General features: G+C 38.7%; 1 protein-coding gene across 1 annotated transcript in view; it reads right to left on the bottom strand.

Moving 5' to 3' along the window:
- arl15a (ADP-ribosylation factor-like 15a) overlaps positions 1-24,256 on the bottom strand; it is a 101,837-nt gene that overhangs the window by 39,326 nt on the left and 38,255 nt on the right. Inside the window, exons 3-4 of the mRNA XM_036598177.1 lie at positions 23,069-23,128; positions 7,140-7,348 (exon numbers count right to left, since the gene is read on the bottom strand). Of these exons, the coding sequence (XP_036454070.1) occupies positions 7,140-7,348; positions 23,069-23,128 (269 nt within the window). The remainder of the gene's footprint in view (positions 1-7,139; positions 7,349-23,068; positions 23,129-24,256) is intronic.

Below are 24,256 nucleotides of genomic sequence, written 5' to 3'. Positions count from 1 at the left end.
CCAAAAGTATGGCAAGTTTGGTAAAATGTGAAAGATGTTTTCATTTAAAAAAAGATCCACGGTCCATCTGAAAATAAGCGTTCACTTCAAGTGAATGTGCAGACCACATAATTTCTGAAAGCTGCCCCCTACACTGGGAGTCCAGTAATGTGATTAGTTCAACTGTACACATTCCTTTGCTTCTTCTTTATTCATACAGGGTGCCCCAAATAACAGTTCCTTTTTGTTGTGGACAGGCTATGAAACATGAACGATTTACCATCATGAGAGAGAAAAGAGAAAGGATGAGAATTTTTAAATGTTTTAAGTGTGTAGGGTACTGGGGACCCTAAAACTAGAATGGGAAATCACTGGGCAGGACCCTGAGACTACCAAGTCAGGCCATAACTCTGTCTTAATACTCAGCACTCACAGGCATGGCAGGGGTAGGAAAGGATTGACAGAAGGGACTTTTTATCCCTTGCTGCCGAATGGCACGGCACAGAGTGTGAACTGAGATGGCACTGCAATCAAATCAAAAGCCTGTTGCAATAGTCACAGCCTCACGCCAAACTCACATGGCGCTGGAGTGTTTGCAAACAGCTAAAAGAGGTCAATTGTACTGTGACTTCCACCACTAAGAACAGCCCAAAGCCTGCTTCCGGATAATGTGGATTTGTGCTGATCAAACTAACACGACATTCTCATCTTAAAAAAAGCAAAAGAGACATCTGTGAGGTCACCAAGACATTTGAGTGAGCGTGTCATTCAACCACATTTACAGTGTCATAGTGCAATAGTCACGCAAGGCTTTTCACACATGGTATTGGTCAATAACAGCATGTCTACTGTATGGCTGGCACAGAACCCTATAGGCTTATAGCCTGTGAAAATCAATGAAAACGTGGATCATTGCTTCACCCAATGTTATCTCAGGCTGGTATACGCCTGCCAAATGCCCTCTTAGAGATCATACTTTGACTTTGCAACTGCTGGTTCTTTGCTTCTGTGAAATGATGCTTTACTGGGACAATATCTGAGGCTGATTTTGTAATAATCCTGAACATGAAAAAACAAAAACCTGTTTGTTTTTCCTTTCAGCTGGCAAGAGACATGTCTGAAATACTTTTGTGCTTTGTTCTCTGGTTGCTTATTTGGTTCTCACCGCAACCGCAATATGTGCCTCCTTGGCTGCAGAGGTCTAACTGTGAAACATGAGCAAGTAGTGCATGGAGTCAGCTAGCCAAAACATCACACATGGAGCCTCTATGGCATGAGCAGAATCAAACTCGAGGAGTGCAGGTGTCATTTTCAAATGCAGCCACAATGGCTGAAAGCACTTTTCTCCTTCCTTCCCAAGTGACTCATATTTGTTAGCCAATGACATAACCAGTATCACCAGCGAACGTCACCACCGGCTTCCTGTATGGCACCCCAGGAAGACAGCTCCTGTTCGCGGCACCAAAAGTGGTCAGACACAAGGTTGGCGGAAGATGTTTTGTGTGAACACTGTGACTCGACCTGATGAATGAGAAATCACAAATCACATTCTGAAATATTATGTTGAGCCTTGCACGTCCCATCAATGAGTAACCAAATTTATACAAATTCACCATCTGATCCAATACAGAATCTGAACAAATCTCCTAGTTTACAGAATCCCTTTTCTAATTACTGAATTGAGCTACGTTAAGATGCACCTATTGCAGACACAGGCAAACAATCTACACACAGCCTGTATAATCTCCAAGGAAAAGCAATGACAATAGAAAGGGACACTATGGAGCAGCCACATATGAGCTAAAAGTCACCATGGCCTGTGGCAAGCCAATATCAGTACCTGACCACACAAATGCTCTCTTGGCTGAATGCAACCAAATTCTCACAAGAATCTTCCAGCATCGAGTGTAAAGCCTTCCCAGAACATTAGAAACTGTTACTACAGCAAAGGGGTACAAACTCTCTATGAATACGCTACATTTCAGAAGAACAGCTGTATATTATAGAGTACATCAGAATCCTTCATTAATTTTTTCATCAGCTACTGTGCATGTTATTTGTTCAGATGCACAGATCTTCCAAGGATAAAGTTTGATTTGAAAAGGTCTTGAAGTTTGCCTTTGGTCTGACGCTGGACATCTAACGACAAGAGATTCTTGCTAAGTCAACATTAGGGGGATTACCTTGACATAACCTGCTCAGCACAATCTGTGGTCTACATCTGATCAGTGGCTTGGTCTGATTTGCCACTCTTAGCCTGGCTGAGTATTATGTGTGAAAGCAATGGTGAAAGGACAAACATATATATGATGCATTACAAGTTTTGTTACTGCTGGTGGTAAGAAACAATAGCCAACAGAATAGTTCCCAGCAGAACCACTGAACCCAAGCAGAAACTAATTTTTTATATAAATACAAATTTTGCATATTACAGTTGCTTTGAAATGTCTAATCCTTCATATGATCAATTTTGTACATTTGACACTGAAAATACTACAGTAATTATAAGATGTGTAGCAATGAATGAAAATGCAATGCAAAAGCCAGCTTTTTGGCTCCGGCTCTTTTTCTGTACATTTTATAGTGTGACTGCCTTACCCTCTCTTTGCTTTAAAGCAAAACTTAAAATCTTCTTGGTCACAGCATGCTATTCTTCTTTCTACAAGTCCTAGCGCTTCGTTTTTTATTTGCTCCTAATGTAAAGCTTTCTTGGGTTTGTGAAAGGTGCTATATAAATCAAACTAAATCAAATTCTTTCCTGAATGACCCATCCTATTTTTACACCACATCTTTCTGTGGTGTGTTTGGAATAAGTTTTATTTAAGTCTCATCTAATTAGAACCCAATTACATGATGCTTTCAATTATTAAAATCCAGTGCCTGGCTGCAAAAGACACCTTAAGTTGAATTGTCCCTTAAGACTCTTAAGTATCGTAAGGTTGCACAAGGACGACACGATTCCTTAAGGTTAAGTGTGTTACACAAGAAAAACCTTAGGAGGTATTTGAGGGGTTTTTTTTAAAGCGAAATCATCATGTACCCTTATTTTTTCACTCAGGTAATCCTTTAAGCATTGCAGTTCCTTAACTCAGACATGAAAACTCTTGAGAAATGAAAAAGAGACAAATTCAGAAACTAATCCCTTCTAGGGAGGTACAGCAGCATCATTCCTAAAAGAGACCTCTACAGATTTTACCATGAAGTCTGTTGCACTCTATTGCAATCTGAGATTAAAATACATGGGAACTAGTAATTGCTATGGAATTATTTTGTTTACTGTGGGTGAACCTTTGTGCAAATACAAGTTATGTCAAAGTGGTAATATTTTCTGGGTATTTTGACATATTTGTTAAAAATCTAGTGCTTACCATTCCAAGGTCGAAAGGTCAATGTACAAAATTTGGCAGACATCTGCTCAACATCTACTATAAAAGGCTATCTGCCTCTGGTGGTGGCCAATCAAATTGCTGCAGGGGCCTGTCTCACCTCAGCCTCCAGACATGCCACTGAATAGCGCTCCTCCTTAGTTAGTTAAAGGGAACTGACCTTTGTGTCTCTTGTCTTTATGGACCTTATCTGGTGCACAGGGGCACAGTCATGCTGGAACAGAAAAGGGCCTTCCCTAAACTGTTGCCACAAACATTCTGTAGCATTAACTTTACCCTTCATTGGAACATTTAGCCCAGATCCTGAAAAACAGCCCCAGACCATTATCCCTCCTCCACTAAACTTTACTGTTGATACTATGCATTCTGAGTGTTCTCCTGGCAAACCAGATTGGTTCATCAGACGGCCAGATAGTGAAGCATGATTAATCACTCCAGAGAACACGTTTCCACTGCTCCAGACTCAAGTGGCAGTGTGCTTTACGTTACTTCAGCTGACAGCTGGCACTGACCATAGTGATCTTAGGCTTATGTGCAGCTGCTCAGCCATGGATACCCATTTCATGAAACTACCAGTGCACATATTTATGCAGATGTTGCTTCCAGAGGCAGTATGGAACTCTGCAGTGAGTGATGCAGCAGGGGATAGGTGATTTTTAGGCATTACGTGCTTCAGCACTCGGCAGCCCCGCTCTATGAGTTTGCATCGTCTACTGCAGGCTTGTCAAACTGTGGACCGTCCAGGCCAAAGTGCTGCAGAGATTAGCACTTACCCTCATCTAACGCTTTGAATTCAGTTCATGAGGGTTTTGCTAATTAGCGGATGAGCTGAATTAGGTGTGTTTAATGAGGCAGTGTGCTGAAGTATGCAGTTTTTTGAACTGTGAAGACTGGAGCCTGACACACGTGGCCTACTGCTTCGTGTCTGAGCTGTTGTTCCTCCTAGATGCTTCCATTTCACCAGGGCAGATCAAGCAGGGCAGAAGTTTTACAAACCAAATTGCGGCAAAGGTGCCATCCTATGATAGAGCCATGTTTAAAAACACTGATCTCTTCAGTATGATTCATTCTAGTGCCAATGTTTGTCTTTTGAGATTGCATGGCTATGTGTTTGATTTTATCAGTGGAATTTCCCTTTAACCGTGAGTAAGAGAGTAAAAAGGTTCCTTTTGCCAAGCCTACAAAATAGCTTGTAGGCATGGCCATGCCATTTTATTGGAGTTTTGAGATTTGGTGACCCACAGACACTGGTGAAAGAGAAACTATATCCTTTTCCAGGTAGGTTAATCCAGAACTGCCAGAGCTGTGGGGGCAGCGGGCATTTGATACACCACTTTTTAAGTACTGGGGTGACGACCCACCTCTATTTGACTGAGTTCAGGATGATTACATAACAATAACACAAAAAAAACTCTGTCCCTAAACTGCACGGAGTGCTGACTGGCATGAACAGACAGAGAGTCAAACTCAGTAGCAAAACCATCCAAAATCCACATTTCAGCAGGGAGGCAGGACATTTCCCAAATAGTAAATCCTTCATGAGTTTGTATTTAGAGAGAGAAGCTGCAGCACACTAATCTGGTAAAAATGCTTTTACTGCAATACATAAACTACATTTGGCCACAGTTTATGTTACTACACTGAGTGAATTTACTTAAGATTTAATATTTCTTGCTGCTACCGCTAAACTAAGATCACTTTCAGACTTCCTTGAACCTGTCAAACTTTTTCTTTAGATCAGTCTGTTTTAGCATGTGAACACTCCACCTGTATTCAGGTCTGCACCGAATAAGTGAACACCACAGCACATTTTCACCAGTGCACATCAGCGCTGCCTGCACAATCTGCTTACTTTAACATTTTACTCTTTACACATGCTCATATCAATCTTGCTTGATTTATAGAGATATTCTTTTAGCATGACATTACAGGTAGTTATAATCAGTGGCCTAACTGCATTTTGTCAATCAGCCAGCCACACTCTTTTTTTTTGGAAACAATAAGATTTGCCCCTCCACTCTTGGAGATGTGGCGCCACCCCTGGGTTAATCAAATTCCCCATTTTTGTAAAGTAATTATTTCCCTGGAGATGGGTATCTTCAGGTGTGTCAGGTGTGATTCAGATCAGCATCTTTTTGTTTTATTTCATGTGCATGCTCTCTGATGTTCTACACAATGATAGATGAGAAAAGCAAGTACCATTTCTCAATTGTGACAGACCTCAAGCCTTCACTTTAAACACACAACTAAATCACCTTTTCTTTAATACTGAATCAGCCCCTTATTTGGTGTCATCTGACTGGTCTGCTTGAGCATAATTAATCTTAGTATCATGCCACTATTAACAGTGTTCACAATGCACTGTCACTATCTTGTGTACCTTGCGAACCAATGTAGTACAGAAAGAAATTGATAAACTGCAGAGTTTTTAAAAGCTTTCCAAGGGTGGAATAGTTTAGAAACAATGGTACCAGTTGCAAAAATGTAAGCTGAATAGTTTAACTGTAGTTTTGTTGTTGTCCAAAACATATGTTCAAAAGACTGAAGACGGGACGTGCGCAAGAACAAATTGCAGGATGTCATATTACTCTTAGATTGGACAAATGCCAGTTGCTCTTTATAAATATAGAGGAATAGCAATGTTATCAGTAAAGAACAAGTTTTAAAATTCTGAATTAACATTAAATTGAATACAAGGAAACACCAAAAGATGAAATACCAAAAAAAAACAATGCAGTTATTGAAGTTATTGAAGAATTTCAACATGTTGAACAAGAGTGGAACACCTTACCTTGTGCATCTCAAAATCCAAAAGTCAAGAACAAGTTAAGACAAAAACACATCGGTTCTGACAGTGATCAATGAAAGTTTACTCTAAAAGACACACAGGATACCATCTGTTTCCCTCTTTTACAAACCTTACAAATCCTTGTCATCACTTGACGCTTCACAATGCACCATAACTGTGTCATGGAGTATTCTCCTCAGAGACTCCACATCAGCTCTTCCATCGTTCCTGTCTTGTCCTCTACTGCCCCAGGTCTATCCTGGCTCCTCCTATTCAATATCAGCATTATCTGTCTATTTTTAGTCACTAAGAGATTCATATTTACTCCTCTGCTTGTGAGACTGCTTCATGGTTGGGGTTTTCTTGATTTTTTTCAGTGCTAGAAAACTGCCCATTTGCTTGTTTTTGGATTATGGTCATGGATTCACCTGCAACCTTTTTCTCCCAGTCATAACACTGCTAGTGTATTAGCTACATTACATAATACTTTTAAGAAATGAAAACAGTATTAACAAGCTAACAGTGGCTATTTGCTCCTATAAAATGTTTGCTGATGTTAGGACATTTTAACATGCCAAACACAGATCAAGACTGTCTGATGCGTCCATGGTCTGCACTACGGGTACTCTCTCTAAATCCATTGTCCTAAGAGATCTATTTCTTTTGAATGTTTTCTCTGTGTATACACAGACTATTACTCAGGCGGCCCACGTCATGCCATGTTTACGCCATCAGCTCTAGCTTTGGGAAGGATGAGGAAGAGGGGGGGAAGCACCTCTTAGGTTGTCAACATCAGCCCTTATTGCGTGGCAATAACATAGCACAGCCCTCGACAAGCACACTTCCCTTTGCTCAGTCCAAACACTTCAGAGTGTGTGTACATGTGGGAGGCAGCAACCCTCAGTGGAAGATGATCATAGAGGAGAAGGGTGCTAAGGCCCAGGAAGATCCCCAAGTGCTATATTTGGTATGGAAAGTTACCGTACCTCCGGGACAGAGCGGGCAGTTGGTGAGTCCTGATGGTTGGCAAGGATGAGGAAGGGGAGCGTGCAGAGCTGAGGGTGCTGCAGGGCCAAATGGAGCTCGGAACGGCAGGCCTCCAGCTCCTCGTCTGAAACAGTGCTGTCAAGAACGAATACCACCCCCTGGGAACCCTGGTAATAGCGGCTCCAGTACTTCTTGATATTGTCTGACCCTGTGGTGAGAAAGAAATAAATGCTTAACCTGCTGACTAGAAGGTTACAGTAGACATTTAGGGAAAAATTAAGTCTTGCAATAAAGAATCTCTACTGACAGTATTAATAGTGTGGAAAGCCTTGATGGTCATGTCTTACATGCATCAAAAGTTCTGCATAAAAATGTCAGGCATAATGAAATATGAGCATTGCTTTTGTTTCAAAACAGTCGTATTAATCCCTGTACCACTGTGCCTAACAGAGATTACACATCAAGTATAAGTGTAATCATAATGCTGCAGGTTTAAGGAGATAACGAATCCTGAAGTCTCTTAAAAAGATAAACAAAACAATGCACTCTTCTAGAAAAAAACTGCAGACCTTTCAAATTTTTACTATTACCACATACAATAGTCCTTGGCCTGGAAATGAAGACAGCAACTGGATTTATGACTTCTTTCTGCCAAAGTAGGCTAGTGGGAAAGAACAGCACACATCTCCTAGGGAGAGTTGAATCTCATGTATGGCAGCTTGCTAAACGTGGTCTCTTGCCATCACCTTTGTACGGTATGTTTGGCTCCAGAATCTCACTAATTTGATCCTGCCATCTCTCGTTGCAACACATGCTGATATAACAAACAGCACTTAAATATCTAAAATCATTATTAATGTGTTACTGAGAGAAATTCATAACTGTCTGTTTTATCTGTTTAATATTTAGAGCCATATTCCATTGAAAAAGAACAGCTCAGACCAACTCATCTGTTTAATTTCCATTTCAGAAGACCTGGAATGCATATTTAGATGTCATCCACCAAACTTCCCCTCATTTCATCTTTGCTATTTTGTTGAAAAAGAGAAAGAGAGAGAGAGGGAGAAGAGTTACTATTGTGCTCTTCATCTTTGCGTGTCAATCACTGTGGTTGTAGCTGCAGCCCACAGGGGGAAGAGTGTGTGTCCAAATTCGCTCACTGTGTTCAACATAAAAGATTTTTGCTCAAAGTAAACACATAAGCCCTTACAAGAGTTACTCAATCACAGCACATGGCCCAATCTTTAAATGGGGGGAATTACAGATTCAGCCACATTACAGCACCTAGTGAATTCTATGGCTTGGCCTTCTTCTACACAGTCAGGTCATTATGGACCCTTCCAATTTCTCATGAACATTCTCATTATGATAGCAATAAGTTGATTTACGTCAAGATAGTAGAACAGTCAAAAGGTTAATGTTCAGTTTATTTCATCCGTTGTGATTCTTGTAGTTTGCAAGATTAACTGCGCAAATTCTGAGATGGCTTTAAGGTCTACTCCTAAAAATTTCATCTTTCACTAACATAGTGATCGTTTCTACCACCTATTTGTAATTAGTTGAAAGTTATGAGGCAAATTCTTAAATATATAAACGATCCACTTCTAAAATACGTATAGAAGAAAAGGTCACTTATCTTAAAGAATGAAAGTCATGCTTGATGTAATCGTTAACGCAAATTATGGTGTTACACTAACACCATTTTAGCTTTCAAAACTTTATTTAATCAGTTAATTAAATAAATCTTTTCACACCGAAATACATCAGTCTGTTTGAGCTTTGATATGGAATTTTCAGCATAGGGTATGCATTATGAGGATGGGCTGCAGATGAGATCTAGAACTATGCACAGACAGAGAAAGAGAGAGAGAGAGAGAGAGAGAGAGAGAGAGTCTGCACTTTATCTGCTTAGCATGTGCTTTGAGCCAATCTGTCAAAATCCTCCTCACAAGGCTTCTGTCAGCTGACCTGTGGCACATATTTATTTATCACTGGTTTCATTAAATCTTATGATCAGGTTGTTGGCCAGTTGATTGTATAACTGCAGTTTTACTCATAAGGTGAAAGTATGAAGAAAATGTGTAAAGAACACAAGCACAAAACTCACAGGCTATGTTAACTGCTGCTAATCATGATCGTCTAGTCCAGACGTTCTCATTACAATGTTCAAAGACCCACTGCCCATCCACATTTTCGTTCTGCTTTCCAATGTCCATACTTACGGGATCTGGTAAAAAAGTAAATCTACAAGAGCTGCATCAGTCTTTAAATTACTGACTAATCCTTAGGGTGGAAGACAGAAGTTCCCAGATAAAATGAAAGGATCATTTTGATATTGAGCATGTGTGATGAAGTTCCCAGATAAAATGATGGGCTTGGCCAAATTTATGAACTTGCTTTGATGCACACTTCACTGAGTGCATAATCCCATCTTGCAATATGAAGTCTGACTAACAGCCTAAAATTTCTATGAACAGCACTAGACATACTGACACACAATAAACAAACTCCTACAATGTGCGTTTTTTTCTCTCAATGTATGGAAAAGATATTCATGTCTTTGTTCATACATTATCTGTGTTTTATCCTGTATGAGTGAAATGTCAAAGCAGCAATAAAAACTAAGCCTAAGTTGGGGTTCAAAGGTTATGGCAAACAAGAGTGCATTTCAAACTGCTTTTATTTTTGATGCACAACAACCCTTGTCCTCTATGATGTCCAAAGTCAGGAAAACTCTCCCAGCTGCCTGCACAAACAGAATGCAAGAATGCAGTTTGAAAAAACAACGGGCGGCTGCAAAACCCTTTATTAACTTGCTGGTGGGTCCTAGGACAAAGAGGCAAATAAAAACTGTGGGCTGATTTCAAACACATCCAAAGTGGACCACCCAACCAAAGTGTGGCATAATGCTCATAGAAACACTCAACATTAGGTATAACCCATTTTGAATTTATTTAAACCATTAAGGCCATGTTTAAATTGTTCAATCCAATAAACCTTGGGGAAACTTTGAGAAGTTCAGGCAGTGATAAGAGCTTTCATTTTTTGCCAAAGGATCATTTTGATATTGAGCATGTGTGATACAAATTTGGCATCTGTATAAAAGCCAAAATTCTTTTTTATTGTGAACAACCCCAGAAAATATCAGCAGCTAAAATTCACATTTTTGCCTCTGCCAGATGCTCTTGTCATGAGCCATATACATGAATGAGATGAGATGTAAACTTGACGCAGTCTTTACATTTTCATTTATATCCAAGATTGATTCTATCTTATAGCTTCATCTACAGCATGGAGCAACAAAAATGATTCCCTTTTTTTTGGTTACTCGTGAATGAACACCAATTCCTTTCTTTTTATTGGGTGTAACCTTGATATGACCTAATTTTCTCTTAGACTTGGTTTGCTTGAAAGAATTATTTGGTTGACCCTCAGTGCGCACTGTACCTTCTGTAGGGAACAAGCATAATGCTTATCTGAATTACTTCTCTCAGTTCAAGTCCAGTCAGAGTGACTGTCTTTGAAGAGCCATAACAGCAAACAGACTCCTTCGAGACCCCAGGGAGAGTTGGCAAAGCAGCCAAAAAGATCTGGATGATCTGCACTTAGTTAAAATGGATAGACCAAATGAGTATTAAGAGCAAAAGTGAGCTTTTGTTGCAGCTGAATTGTTTATTATTTCTTATAATGTTTTCATTCTGCTATTCTAAAAATGAGAACCGCTGACCTATCAGGAATGATACAACATCATATACTGTAGAGCCTTCGCTTCAGACGACTCTATATTCCAGCAATTTTCTGCATCATTAACTGTCACTACCATCTGCTTAGAGTGTATTTTGGGAGAAATGATGACTGACAATATATCAGCAGGAAGCAGGCGTAGAGACTGGTATCTGATATTTCCTCAGCTAAAAAATTATTGTAATTGAAAAGAGGTCAAGAAAAGCATCCGTTACAAAGCAGTCTCGGAAAGAAAAAACGTCTCTGATGGCTTCAAACTAGAACAAGCTGCAAGTGTGCTGTTTGAACCTAATGAACATGTACAAATGATTTCAATTTTTGGTGGCTGTTTTTTCTATAAAAAAACAACATTGCCACAAGGTCTTTACCAGTGAAGAAAAACATATTATGCTCACATTTTTTGGTAATACAAACCATCTTTCAGCAGATATGCTTTCAATATCTGTACTCTCTGAAGAGTAAACGCTCTCAAATATCATTACTCTGGACTGTCTAACTTTGACATTGCCGTGTGACCACTGGAATAAATACGTGCATAACCTCCAGTCAGCTCCACCATTACTGGTGCCCTTGATAATGTTGGGACGTGAAAAAAGGTGGTTAATTAACTCACACTGAAAATATGAGAAAAATCTCACTTTTAATAGAAGTAAATTTAGTCTTAGAAAACCAAAGCCCTTATCAAACTTTTGTAACAGAACAACATGGGTCACAATTATTGGCACCTCAGAAATCCTCATTAACAAAAAGTAACTGAAACATGCTTCCACTTATGTTTCACTTTTTTAAGTCCATCTGAGCGTTCAGGAATTCTTAAGCAGTCATTGGTAATAGCCCTGTACCCTATTTTAATGAGGTATAAATATGAAGTGACACAGAGGCCAAATTCTTATAGAATTACAAAATACACAAATAAAATGAGAACAAGTCAGTTGACCTTCATAAACCAGGCAGTGGCTTTAAGAAAAATAGCTAAAAATGCTCATATCCACTGTTAGGTCAATAATTAAGAAGTTTAAAACAACAAGATCTGTCGTGAATCTGCCTGGAAAAGGACGCGAGTGTATACCATACGGCCATAAGTATGTGAACCCCTATACATCATGCCCATATGAGCTTGTTGGACATCCTATTCCAAAACAATGGAGAATAATATAAACCTATGGAGTTACCCCCCCACACACACGCTTTGCAACTATAATAGCCTCCACTCTCAAATCCTTTCCTGGTATCCATTTGCGTGGTCTACCACTTCATGGCTGAGCTGTTGTTGATCCTAGACATTTTACAATAATAGCACTTACAGTTGACTGGGGCAGATCTAGCACAACAGAAATTTCACAAACTGATTTGTGGCAAAAGTGGCATCCTATGATAATGTGGCAATGGCAATGTGGAGATTGCATGGTTATGTGCTTGATTTTATATACATGTTAGTAATAGGTGAGGCTGAAACACCTAAACTCAATAATTAGGAGGGCAGTCCACAAACTTTTGGACATATAGTGAATACTGCCCCACACACAGTGACAAGGATGGTAAGATGGTAAAACATTTCTCCAAGGACCACTGTTGGCAGAAGATTGGTTTGCATTTTGAGGTCTCTAAAATTACAACTAGATGCCACCTCCAATGGTCCAGACATTACTAGACCACTGGAACACTGACTGGAACCAGGCTGTATGGTCAGATGAGACAAAAATAATTTTGGCAACAAAAACTCATGGTGGAATTGGTGTAAAAAGGACTGTGATGCAGAAAAGAACCCCATCCCCACTGTTAAGTATAGTGGAGGATATGTACTGTTTGGGGGCTGTTTTTCCTCCAAAGGCCATTGGAACTTCATAGTATATATGGCATTAGGGAATCCATGAAGTACCAGGAGTTTTTACATGAAAATCTGGCTGCCCATAAAACATAAACCAGATCATGGTTGGATGTTTCAGCAGGACAACAATCCAAAACAAATCCAAATTCAAAGAAAAAATCCTGTGGGGTGAGCTGAAGTGGAGAGTCCAAAAGACAGGACCAAAGACCCTAGAGGATCCAGAGAGCTTCTGTATTGTGGAAGGCTTTTGGTCTGTTTGCTCTGCATTCTTTGATCTTATCAAGCATTATTTGAGAAGACTCTATGCTGCTATGCTGGCAACATGAGGTTGCACGAAACAGAAAGTGCAGGGGTGCAATTTTTTTCTCAGATTTCAGTGTGAGATTGAGCTAAATAACTAAAGACATTTTTTTCCACAAACCTTCTTACCTATCTTTACCAAGAATGCTAATGGAGCTGACTGTATATAACTTAACAGATGAGTTCCAGATTGCGAAATGTTACACCCACTCAACACATGACTGAGAAGGATCAATGGTAGGGAAATTAATGTCTGTCTAATTTTCACAGCAAGCCTGATCATCACCCATGCCCTCCCACATAAAGCATGTTTAGTCATGTCTGTGTGCCTTTTACGTCATGGTCATTGGAGAGGGCACATTTGCAGACAGTAGACACAGATGCCTCTTCAGTGCCAGCCATGCCCCCTTCACCTAATAGATATACTGGCAACCATCCACAGGGTGATGCCCGTCTCTATGCCAGGAAGTAACTGAGAGACATCACTGGCCTTTTGACAGGAAGGCATGGTGTTACATCAAAGAAGAGAGCAGACCAACCTCAACAAGACAAGATCATACATCATGAAGAACCACGTCAAACAATGATAAACTGTTAGCACATAACTGCATCAAACTGCCATTACTCCTCATCCATCTCAGCTCAAGCATGATACCTTGATATCCTCAACCTTTAGTGTATCAACATGGTTGCTAAAACCTATAACCAAATTTTCTGTGTTTGATAAGACATTTCTTTTCACAAATACTTTCACAAAGCACCATCAGACACCAAAGACAATCTGAATTTCTTAATATTAACAGACCCTCAATAGGGGTGACCAATATGATTTTCCAGGACTGATACCAATTCTTAGAAAACAAGGAGGATTATAACCAGCTGATATTCATTGGCCATAAATTTGAAGTTCATAGCGTGAAACCCAATTCCAGGAACCTACACGAGGAATTCCTACACAAAAATGAACAATAATAGAACATAACGTTTAACAAAGCACTAAACAACTTATTCTTATAAAAATAAAGTGCATGGAGCCTCCCAAAAGCATAAATGTTTAAAATAATGAAAAAATGTAAGGATACAGGAATATATTTTAAATAATTTTAAATAGATAATAATCATTTGTAAACATCTCAGCTTAATATACCAAAATAAAAAATACGTATTTAACACAAACATTACAATTAAAATAATAAAGTGCATGGAGCACTTAGATATTTGGAAAACAATACCATTTCAAAATAGCATTTTAAAGTAATAACAATATACAATTAAATAAATGACTCCCCAAAATCAAGCACACAGGCTTTTTGAAAACAAGGTATAAAGCCACCAACATAGACAGTGCTAAAAGGCAAGCATACCCAAAACTAATTTACAAAATCTAAAATGTGACGAAACAAGGAAACATGAAATCTGAACACTGCTTTTTCTCCCATGCATAGTAAACTTCCTCTCACCAAATATTTCAAGTTCTTTTTTTGACACACAACTGCATTAATCAACAATGTCCTCGCCAACCCGCATCCTTTTTTCTTTACTGACCCTTAAAAACACATTGAGAAGATAGAGAAGATCTTGATTGACCTTTTCTAGCCACTGACCAATCCAATAATGCTGTGGGCAGGACATTGAGACAGATTACAGATACTTATTTCGACCAATTCAGTAAGGCTGTGGGTGGTATATTGACCCAGAAGAGATGCGCATTCAGATGGGTGGGATACTGAGCCACAAGAGATGCGCATTTATTACATAAAAGCTTTTTATCACCAAGAAAACAAACTGCCAATTCTGTTGATAAGCATCAGTTCCAATTATCACTATAAAAATGAGAACAATCATTCCTTTGTATGTTTCTTGGAGTAAAATTTCATTTTTTATTCATTTTAGCTAATTTTCTTTCAATTATAATAGCTGTAACCATGGCAGTAAGCGTTACCTATTACCTATAGTATTCTGCAACTGTTCAGTACATTCAGAGAAGAAAAATTCCTGACTTTGTGATCTAGCAGATATTTTATGCATCACTTGCACTGACAGCACAAAGACAAACACGACAACACCGTAATTTATACATGGCATAAAGAACAACTTAAATGGCATCTGGGAAATATACTGTGGCCCCAAATGTAAATGCCCCAAAAATATCAAGAGGTGATTTTGTGGGAGTGCTAGGGAAGTCCGTAAAAACTTGTCTAACATAGTTCTGAATTTGCAAGGCTCTAAAAAAAGTGAGATTTAAGACAAGGAAACTGGCTACCAAGCTGTGGAAAGGTACAGAATGTGCTGCCAGCATACAGATCTTTGAATACCAGCTAAGAAAAGCAGAATCTATCATCAAAGACAGAAATAAGGGATTGGCTGTAACTGGCATGTTAATAGATGGAGATTGAAGACCAAAATGATGCCAAAACTGGCGTCAAATACATACTGAAGCATTTAAAATTGGGTTAGAAAAACATTGATTAAAGCTTGATGCCAGGGGAGCACATAACATGGACATCAAAGAGATAGGTCTGGGAGCATCAATCTCCACCACTGTCCATGCAGGAACCCAGTCACTCAACCAAAATAAAATACTGCGGACGTTTGCCGGCCAGTAATAAAATAGAAAATTTGGAGAAGCAAGGCCATCTAAATGCTTAAGCCTTTGAAAAAACACTTTACAAATTTTGGGGGGCTTACAGTTCCAAATAAAATCAGATACATATTGGTCAATAGTTTTAAAAAAACGATTTGGTCAAAAACAAGGGAATTGATTGATGAAGATATAAGAATTTGGGGAGTATTTTTATTTTAATCGAATTGACCCAGCCTATTAAGGACAGGGGAAGGGAGGACCAACAGAATAGATCTTCCTTAACCCGAGATTCCATTTAAAATGTTCGGAGCATTTACGGGTCAGGATATTTATATATACTGTGATATACTGTGTGAGACAATATGGAGAGATGAGGAACTCTGAGGTATCATTAGCTGTAATATTAATGGGGAATAATTCACTTTTAGTAACATTTAATTTATAACCTTAGAATGAACTGTAGATATTAATGACATGATGAACATGCAGCAAAGAGACCTCAGGTTCAGTAATAAATAAAACCATATCGTTCGCATAAAAGGAAATTTTAAGTTCAGGTCCCCCGCAAATAAACCCACGAATCAGAGAATCTCTATGCATAGTGATTACTAAAGGTTCTATTGCAATAGCGAAGACCAAAGGCAAAAGGGGATCGCTCTGACGTGTACCCTGAAAAGAGGGAAAAACTACAATGGTACGCGCCACAATCAAGAGGGTCTTTACCTTTCTTCAAAATCACTGAAATGGTCACTTGTTGTAGAGTAGTAGAAAGGACACCCTGCTCCAAAGAATCATTTAACGTTTCCAATAGCGCAGGAGTGAGCAGGGATGCTGTCAGGACCAGGGGTCTTGAATATTCTACTAATCTACTAATCTACTAATATTCTACTCTAATTGAATGAAAGCATTAGAGTAGAATAAAGCATTCAGAAACAGGTATCACATCATCAGTTTACTACTTCTTCACAAATTGGCTGTTTTCAAGCTGAAAAAAGATGAAAAAAGCTAGAAGAGTAACGTTATCCGAGGTAACTTATCATTAGCATTTGTCTGTTTACCTAAAAGAGCGTCTGCCTTTCTCTGTGTTAAGTTCAAGCCAAATGTGATCTGCTGTGGCTTTCTGTGGTCTCAATATGGCTTTAATTTAATGTAGTAATAGCAAAATGCTGCATGGCGCGCTGTGACATGCTGAGAAACTGAACAGTGCTCAGAGTCATGGAGCACCAGCGTGCATCAAAGCAGCATGTTAGCAGTGGAGTGCATACCTCTATTAAAAACAACGGTTTTGAATTTTTGGATGCTGTGCGACACAATGTGGCGCATCCGGTGTGCAGTGGCCTTTAAGTTCATTGTGTTAGGAAACAAAATGCCAAATTAAATGGCATTTACAGACCTGCCAACCTTGGTAAAATATTTTGCTTGGTGAAATAATGTAACGCTGAAAAAAAAAAAGTTCACATGCTTTCGCACCACTTCACTTAGTGTCATTTTCCCACTTGCAGCCATATCATCAAGTTTAGGTATTTAACAGGGTCTGCTGCTCTTTCTCTCCCTGTCAGTGTCCACCTCATTTGACGTTTATGTTTATTTTAACTGTAAGACACGTACACACACACACACACACATACACACACACACACACACACACACACACGCACGCACAGACAAACACACACACCCCTCACAGTAACGTTATTTCTACAACACGTTCACTTGAATTTTTTTCATTCTGCCATTATCTGCTCCTCTCATTATGGTTACGGGTTTGGCTGCAATGATAATTATGAATAAAGTACTGTGAAAAGTCATGTTTAACATGGAACACAGAAAATATAACTTAGCATTACTTTGCCAACTTAAATGCAAACAAGCAAGCTGGCTGGTAAATTACGTAATGTTAGGTTAATGTTATTAACGTTAAATATTTTCCCAAGGTTGGCAGGTCTGTGTTAACTTAAGATAACTCAATTCACAATTTCAACACTTTCCACACCCACCCCAGCCCATTTACCTTTGCAAAGGTAAAGGTATTCACCATCCTCTCAGCCAGACAGAGAGTGAGGAGGGGAAATGAGAGGGATAAAAGTTTCGTGTTGCAGTCTCTTGAAATGACTGACACTATGCATTTGTCATTCCCGGTTAATAAGTGGGGGGAATATACCCAGTGCTGTGATGGGTTAAACTCTTATTCTTTTATATTTTAGGAGGCTAGACACTGCTGCCTCTTGCTGTTGTGCACATGTACAATTGGACTCACAAGCGTTACCAGCTTTTTGCGTAGTTAAGGGTGACAAATCATACTTTGATGTCAAAATGCGTACCTGCTACACAAAATGTGTACAGGATGGCAGGTCTGTATTTATTTTAAATAGACTTTTCAAATACTGTAATGTTTTGGGGGGGTTTATTGGCAAAGTATTCTTGCAAACAGTGCCTGGTGTGTTTCAAATTGTTATCACTACAGCACTTCTTGAGTGTGAGTTGCATCCAAAATGTCTTTGTAACCTTCTGAGTTCATGATCTCATCAATTAACACAAGCTCACTAATACCACTGTAATAAAAACACCCCCAGACTTTGATGTTTACAGTAGCCTGGTTGGCTCCACACAAAGAGTCTACCAGCCGTTTGATGTTGTGCTAATAGTCTTTTTTCTCCGAAACAAATGTAATGTCATGAAACATTTTACGAAGTCACCTGAAGAACTTCATTCAATTCATAAACTTTTTTTAAGATTTAACAATGTTTAAAGTGCTCAATAGGCATGGGCAATATGGCAAAAATATATCTCAATGCATATTTTTTAGGATGCATACTAGTGACAAAGAGAAGTGTGTCAGTGCATGTCCTGCTTGACCCGTCTTTGAGAACAACCTCATAAGACAACCTAATGAATACCTTTGCTTTACTGACTTACTACTGAAACATCTGCATAAATTAGGGCATACTTCATGTCAATGATATGTATATGAGGGCAAACAGGAGCATGTCCATTGCAGATGCATAAACTTGGTCATTCAAGGCAATAAACTTGATTATTGTCTAAATTCTATTATTATTAGTAATGTTTTTCATTTTGCCACTGACCTTTGTGGTTTTTGTTTTTGGCATTTCAAAAAATGTCTCTACAGATGTCGCTGGCATACCAACATGGATTTTTCTTTCTGCATACTGAATGCAATGTTGTGTTGTCAAGGGGTATCAAACCTGTGAAGAAGTCTTTGGGTGTTACACCCCCTTTGATACTTGGCATGAACAGTAATTATAAATCGCTTATTCAATCCTTATTCAAGTGGTCATGTAAACAGGAGTATGCTTACCTGCTATTATTATTATTTAGATTTCTTAGATTGGAGTAAGGCCTAGAATTCTGACGAAGAAATCTGATAAATAGAGCTAGATTTTAGCTCAGTAATTGAGTTTCTCTGTGCATGTATACTCTTACTCTGATTTCTTTCGTTTTCTCAGTCTGTGTATGTGCAAAAATAGACCATGGTACTTGACACAGCACCAGCGAGATGGCAAGAAAACACTTTTGGAGCGACCCTGAAAGAATTTAAATATCCTTCATCTTCTAGATAATGTATATTCATATTTTCTGCTAAAGTGACTGAGTGTTTATCTTACATTTGTCATGTCTTATTCTTTGAGTTTATTGACTGGTTGCAAAGCAGAAATCTGATTACTGACTCATGTAGACCCGCAGATTCCCATAAACTAATTAAAGTGCATCTAAATGTTTTCACTGGATTACTGACACAATCTTATTTTCTGCAGTTATCAGATTATTAAGTGCATGTAAACACACTTAGTTCTGAACTTTATGCCAACAATCTAGATGGTCCTTTACTTCTTTGGCCTAAAGAACACAATTACCAGTATTTCATTAAACAATCTGAAAGGTTAACTCGTCAGACTACAATACATGCTTCCACTGTGCATCAGTCTCTTTCAGACAATCTGCACTCTAGAAAAGTCAGCAGTGTTTCTGGATGTCGATATATGACTTGCACTGTGCATAGAACTGTTTTAATTTAGCTTTGTGGATGCAGGGAGAGATGGTGTTCCTCAGCCCATGTGGCGATCTCCAGCACAGCAACATGTGAATTTTCAATGCAGTGCCATCTGAGGGGTCAAAGGTCATTGGCATTCACTTATGGTTTTCGGCCTTACCCTTTACACAGTGAGATTTCTCTAGATTCCCTGAATCTTTTGATGACATTATGCACCATGGCGGGCAAAATACCTAAAATCCTTACAAGCTCTGGCTCAGGAATGTTATTTTTAAACTAGTGGATTTTTTGCTGATGCATTTTTGGCGTGGTGAGCCTAAACCCATTCTTGCTCAATAAGGACAAGGCCTTTCCCTTTATATCCATGTGTTTATTTTTGAGCATTTCACAATTTTCATAGTCTAAAAGTGCCCTGTCCCAACTTTTTTGGAATGTGATGCAGGCATCAATGTTAGAATGAACATGTATTTACCAAAAACATTTAAGCTGATAAAACATTACACATCTAGATTTGTACTGTTTTCATTCAAATACAGGTCAAAGAAGATTTATAAATCACTGCAATCTGTTTTTATTTGCATTTTATCTACTGTCCCAACCTTTTTGGAATTGGGTTTCAACACTTCAACACTTTTTTCCTTTTTTAAAGTTAACATTTTGGGGATACAAAGTTTTTGCCTGACAGAAATCATAAGCATCTGTTTCCATGACAGTGTGTTTACTGTTTGGGCCTTAACTGGTCAACATCATGTTAAAGTGATGGTGTTTAGTCTCTGTGTATGCATTAGTTAGCCATTACTAGTTAAGACATGACTTACAGATTGGTGGTGCAACAGAATTTAGTAAAAGTTTGAAACTAACAAGTATCAGCTAAGCAGTTAGTGAAGAGCATAAAATAATGCAAAACTGGTGCAACCCTGTCTAAAACAGCATGAACTCCCCTGAAATATCATCACCACAATGGAAAAGCATACTTTCATCTGACTAGGCAACTTTTTTTTTACTCAAAAAAGTCCAGTTTTGATGCCCACTGGAGACGCTCCACTTTCTTTCTTCACTTCAAATGATATGGTCTTTGCCTGTTGCAGCCCATTTGAGACAAAGTCTGATACGTGATGCATTCATAGATGACATTCTACATACGAATGCTCTGCTCAGGTTGGTGTAACCAATAAACTGGTAACTGTAAGAGTATGCAGCCACAAAAGTGTTTGCTCAGGTATATTAAACACCTCAACTGCCAGTCTAGCTTAAAGAGAACTTTTTTCACCTTCTGTAATATTTAAACAAAACGAGGCAGCCTGCCTGATAGAAAGCTACTCCTCTGTTTCTTTGTCCGGCTTAGCCTAATAACATTCCATGAAATGAGTATATAGCCGTTTGCAACTAAAGAATGCTTTTGTTTTTAAGAACGTAAAATATTAAATATCTCTTCAGTTCTCTCTGAAGAATAATACCTTATTTGTTTCACCAAAAACTTTGAATACGGCTTTTTAGCCTGCATTTTTTATATTATCTTTTCAATGCAGTGGCAGGAAAAGACTTAAGATTTTGTGGGTTTGGAAACAAGTACACGCTGTAATGGTCTCTGCATGAGTCTTTTAAAGTCAAATGGAAGTAATTAACCTATTTGTAGGAAGGACATTTTAAATGAGTCATATTACCTACGCCTGGCCAGTTGAAGACCTCACTGTGTTCTGTATTTCGTCAGCACACAAACATCTTGAACAGTAAACTGTTGCTGTGTTGTGTTTGCTTTGGTCCACTGTTGAAAGACACGTAGCTTCGTCCTGCAGCAGACATTATCTGGCAAAGCTGTCAGATACAGGTTTAGCATATTCATGGGCTAAAAAATACCTCCACTTTCATCAACTGTGTAATGTAGGACTTGACAAGTCTGTTTCAATCTGTATCTGAAAACTTGTTCAAATTTTTTTTTTTTTGTAGATCTTTGAAACAATGGACCATGATGTAACCTTTTCTAAATGATAATTGTACCTCTTCTTCAAGCAATCCAGTCACCAGTAGCACCGGTGTCTTGTTTGTTATGTTATTGTCTGTGTTTACGTATTCTTTTTAATGCATGCAGTGCTGTATGGAGAAGCTAGACAGAAATTATGGCTGTTCTCCCTTATTCTTTTCTAGGGTTTCGCAGATTATGGATTATGGCAGTATTACTCTGTCTTCCTGTGTCCCAACCCTGATATAAATTATTACTAGAGCTGTTAGATTTGCAATAATAAATGTATATTGCTCATTCATTGAAATGCCTTGGGCTCCCATTTGTTTCATCAAAACTGGTATTTGCTGACATGTGCTCATTTAAAGCACAGCTGATTTGAGACACGCTGACCTGAGACTGAGACCTTAGTCTTTAGTCAACAGTTATAAAGTAGCAGAGGGCAGGCCTAAAAATACATATTTTAAATGACTTCTAAAGTTGCTCCTCTCAATTACTTTGTTCCCTATCAGTTCAAGCAGCAGTGACAGGCTCTGGGTGATATAGTAGCCTCATCACATAGGCCGCTGGAAGCTTCGGTCCGTGTAAAAACATCCCTTGGGGTCTTTGACCTAGCCTACTGGAGGACCATTATATCATGCTCCACGGCACAAGTTTCTGGTTGTGACCAACTTTGGTCAAGCCGCCCCATGGTGGTCCCGCGTTCCACTTTCCTCTTGTTTTTGTTCTAGGGGGCTGATGTTTCTGTTGTGCTTAGTCGGGCCTCTAGTCACGATACACAGTGCACCTGTTCTGTCCCCCGCATCCCACAAAACACATAAATCACCCTGATGCTGCCCTCACTACTAACATTCTTATAAATGGCTGGGCTCAGCAATACTTAGTAGCTCGAAACAGAAGTGTATTTCTCTCTCTTTAGCTTCCTGTCCACCTCTTTGAGCCATCAAAATAAGCATCTTCCCACATCATTCCTCCACTCACATGCCTTATGAGCCAGAAACTTTTATGCAGACAACAACAGCTTACTATGCTACTTTAACTGGCATATTAATTTTTCCATGTACAAGGAACAAGGAAGTCATGGTTGATGGAAAATCCCATTTGCTTGATCTTGAATCTAGGTTTATTAAAAAAATAAGTTAACAATGCAGGTGCAACAGTTACTGTCGCATGCTTGTCGCCTCTATGCCTCTTTAGTTTTACTGGTCATTCTGCTAAAGGTATGAACCACAAGGGGAAAAATATTTCTGAGCTGAGCAAACACACACTGAATTTGATTAAGTGTTGTCTTTTTGGACACAGATTTAGCTTAGTCTTAATTTTACTCCGTAAACAGATTCTTCACTGAAAAACAGCTTCTCATGGATCAAACTACGAAAATCTTCTGCGCATCCAAGTGGTAGAGAGAACGACTACATTAAGGTAGCAGTCACAGAGATCATTATTAAAGCATTAGAAAACACACCAGCAATATAATGACTGTGTACATGTTTGCATTACCTCCAAGTTCTTTCACATTCAGCACTGCATTTGGGAAAGGCACTGCCTTTATGCTGAAACCTAGGAGAGATAAGAGGACAATATTTAGTTTACAAAACGGATAAAGGAAAGCCCATGTTTGTTTGGATTCCTGCCAGTGTTGGTGTAGAGGACCCAACATCTACAGAAACGAGATCAAGAAAAGCAATATCACACTGACAAAGGAGTACAAACTGTGAGTTCACAGTCAAGAGGAAAAGCAAAGATTTCGTTAGTGATACCACTTCCCGTGTTCATTTCACAACAACACACGCAGAGACAGAGAAGCCCGACATTTGGTATTGATTAATGCAACCCAAAACATATGAGATTGAGCCTCTTAACGTCCTCCTTTGACTTTAAAGATGTGTTTATGCGGCAGGTTTCATCAGACTCACAGCAGGCGACTGTAAATGTGCCATGCAAGACTTCAGTTCAGTCTGGGTCTGTTATCAGAGAGCGGCAAAATAATAAAACCATGTAATTCCATTTCTACTGTTTGTTTTTTTTTTCTTACACAATTAGAATTTTTTACACCATTTGCAAAACATGTGAACCAGAGGTGCATCGAAATTTCAGCCACTGAAACAAATCACTTGAATCAAATGATCAAAAGTGGCATTTTCAGTTTTTAGATGAAAAGAAAAAACAAACAAAAAACTTAACAATTTCAATGATAATTAAAACAGGAAATGGTTATTTAAAAAGCTGTGTTTATTTCCTTCACTCTTCTATGTATGTCAGTCAGCACAGACACATTAACCAGCTTGAACAGTGGGAAATCAACAGTGGGAAATAAGAAATATTTCTTTATTATGAACAGCTATGCAGAATACAGCAAAACCCCAGAGAGGAACATTCAGCTAAAAGGAACGTCCCTGCTAGCATAACAACACTATTTGTAGCCACAGATTTTGAAATGAAGAAAAAATCCAGCAGAATACATTACATTAAAATAACGGAATTCATTCCCTTGGACGACCAACTGCTCTCTGTTGTCAAGATTGTTAGATTTCATGGCACATACTGTAGCCTACATACAGTAATCATTTTATTAAGTTTATTTTATATAAACTGTTTTCAGTTATTGTCTGCTTGTTTTGTATTATTGTTTTGTATTATTAAAATTATATAATATATGTTTAATAAAAGTTTGTTTTCTTTATTACC

The sequence above is a fragment of the Colossoma macropomum genome, unplaced genomic scaffold, assembly GCF_904425465.1.
Source record: "Colossoma macropomum unplaced genomic scaffold, Colossoma_macropomum, whole genome shotgun sequence".
Classification (NCBI taxonomy): Eukaryota; Metazoa; Chordata; class Actinopteri; order Characiformes; family Serrasalmidae; genus Colossoma; species Colossoma macropomum.
Note: the sequence above shows the minus strand (reverse complement) of the source record. Positions and strands in the feature narration are given on the sequence as shown.